The sequence below is a fragment of the Phallusia mammillata genome, unplaced genomic scaffold (assembly GCF_965637545.1).
Source record: "Phallusia mammillata unplaced genomic scaffold, kaPhaMamm4.hap1.1 HAP1_SCAFFOLD_392, whole genome shotgun sequence".
Classification (NCBI taxonomy): Eukaryota; Metazoa; Chordata; class Ascidiacea; order Phlebobranchia; family Ascidiidae; genus Phallusia; species Phallusia mammillata.
Genome location: NW_027649122.1, coordinates 1 through 1,715, shown reverse-complemented (window position 1 = coordinate 1,715; position 1,715 = coordinate 1). Strand labels below are relative to the sequence as shown.

Below are 1,715 nucleotides of genomic sequence, written 5' to 3'. Positions count from 1 at the left end.
CGGCAAAATTAACTTTATGTGTCGGATTCGATAAAATGTGCCGCGGCACACTTCTGATTTTTGGTCCATGCGATGTTCTTTAATTCTTACAGCGAGATTTCGCCGCGTTTCCCCAATATATGAAGCGCCGCAGTTGCAAACCAACCGGTAAACAACGTTAGTTCTTTTGATGTGCTCCTGGCGCTCTTTTATAGGAAAATGCCGTGAAAGTTTGTTCGTTTCATGGACAAGACGTAAGCGGATGTTGGACCCGGTTCGATGAACAAAATGCCCCAATTCACGCGCAATGTTGTAAGATACTGGGCCGAGAAATGGAAGTCTTGCAACCACGTATCTCTCTTTTGAATTTTGAATCGTTGTTTAATACCTTCGATTGGTGTTTTTTGTTCAGAAACCCTTTGATACACCCGTCCACAAAGTTGTGGGGATAACCATTCGCTCCAAGCATTTTCTTGACCTTCTTAAATTCTTCATGCATTATTATGTATGAATTAACGATTCCGTACGCCCTGTTGAGAAGACACAGTACTAAATTCCGCTTATAACGAGCAGGTACGAAGCTTTCCCATTTGGTGTAAAGACCAGTGTTGGTTGGCTTCCGGTAGGTACAGGTATTAATTCCTACACTTGTTTTTTCCACCATGACGTCGAGAAAGTGAATGGTGCCGCTATTTGCTCTTCTTCTTTGCTGAAGGTGATGTTTGGATGTACCGAGTTTATGTTTTTATAAAACCCATGAAGAGCAGTTTTGGAAGGAAAAAACAAGAAAAGGTCATCCACGTAACGACACAGAATCTCAGGTTTGTTTTTAGTCGTGGTGGATTTTAAAGCGGTGTCGACAAGGTAGTTCATAAAAACGTCAGCTAGCAGAGGTGCAATAGGTGATCCCGTTGCAATGCCGTCGATCTGCTTACAGTACTGTCCGTTAAATTGAAAGGTGGTAGTTGTAGCGGCCCAATGCAACAGTTTTTTCATACGTCTCTTGTTTAACCCGTTAAATGTAGTGTCACTTTGCTGAAATATGGAATTGAGCACGAGGGAAATGGTAAATTCCACAGGTATGTTGGTGAAAAGGTCCCGAACATCAAAGGTTGCCAATATTTTGTCGTGAATTGACTTGCCTTTAAGTAAGGTGGTAAAGGCGAAGGTGTCCTTGATATTGGTGTAGTGTTCCCGCAGTTCGGACAAGGACGATGATGGTAGAGCTACTAACACCATACGTTTCTCCTGATCCAAAAGTGCTTAATTTTCGATAGGTGGCGTAAAGAGCTGAATTATTTATTTAGCGGCTATAAATGGGTTGGGCTGGGAAATATTTACATAAAATTTTTACATTAGTAACTAATTTTTTGGGTTAGTTTTATTGAATTTTAAGTGCTAACACCTTACCCCAACCCTAATAGCCCTAACCGTTAGCATTTTTTGAGATATACCGTTTTAAATGAAAAAAGTGCTCTTTGCGCCACCTGTCGAAAATTAAGCACTTTTGGATCAGGAGAAACGTATGGTGTTAGTAGCTCTACCGACGATGATAGCCACATCCGTTACCTAAAGAAGGCAGAGGCATTAAGCGACGAAGACTATTTGCGTATCCATTCTACTAGCGCCACCACACCGACCCTGTATGGTCTTCCCAAGATCCACAAGCCGTCCACTCCCCTCAGACCGATTTTATCGTCATGTGGAAGCTTTAATCATGCCTGCGCAACCTGGCT

At 42.2% G+C, this 1,715-nt stretch overlaps 1 protein-coding gene across 1 annotated transcript; it reads right to left on the bottom strand.

Moving 5' to 3' along the window:
* Positions 1-621: 621 nt before the first annotated feature.
* LOC145208869 (uncharacterized) lies at positions 622-1,218 on the bottom strand. Its single transcript, XM_080079119.1, has one exon. The coding sequence runs from the start codon at positions 1,216-1,218 to the stop codon at positions 622-624; it is 597 nt and encodes a 198-aa protein (XP_079935245.1).
* Positions 1,219-1,715: the final 497 nt, after the last annotated feature.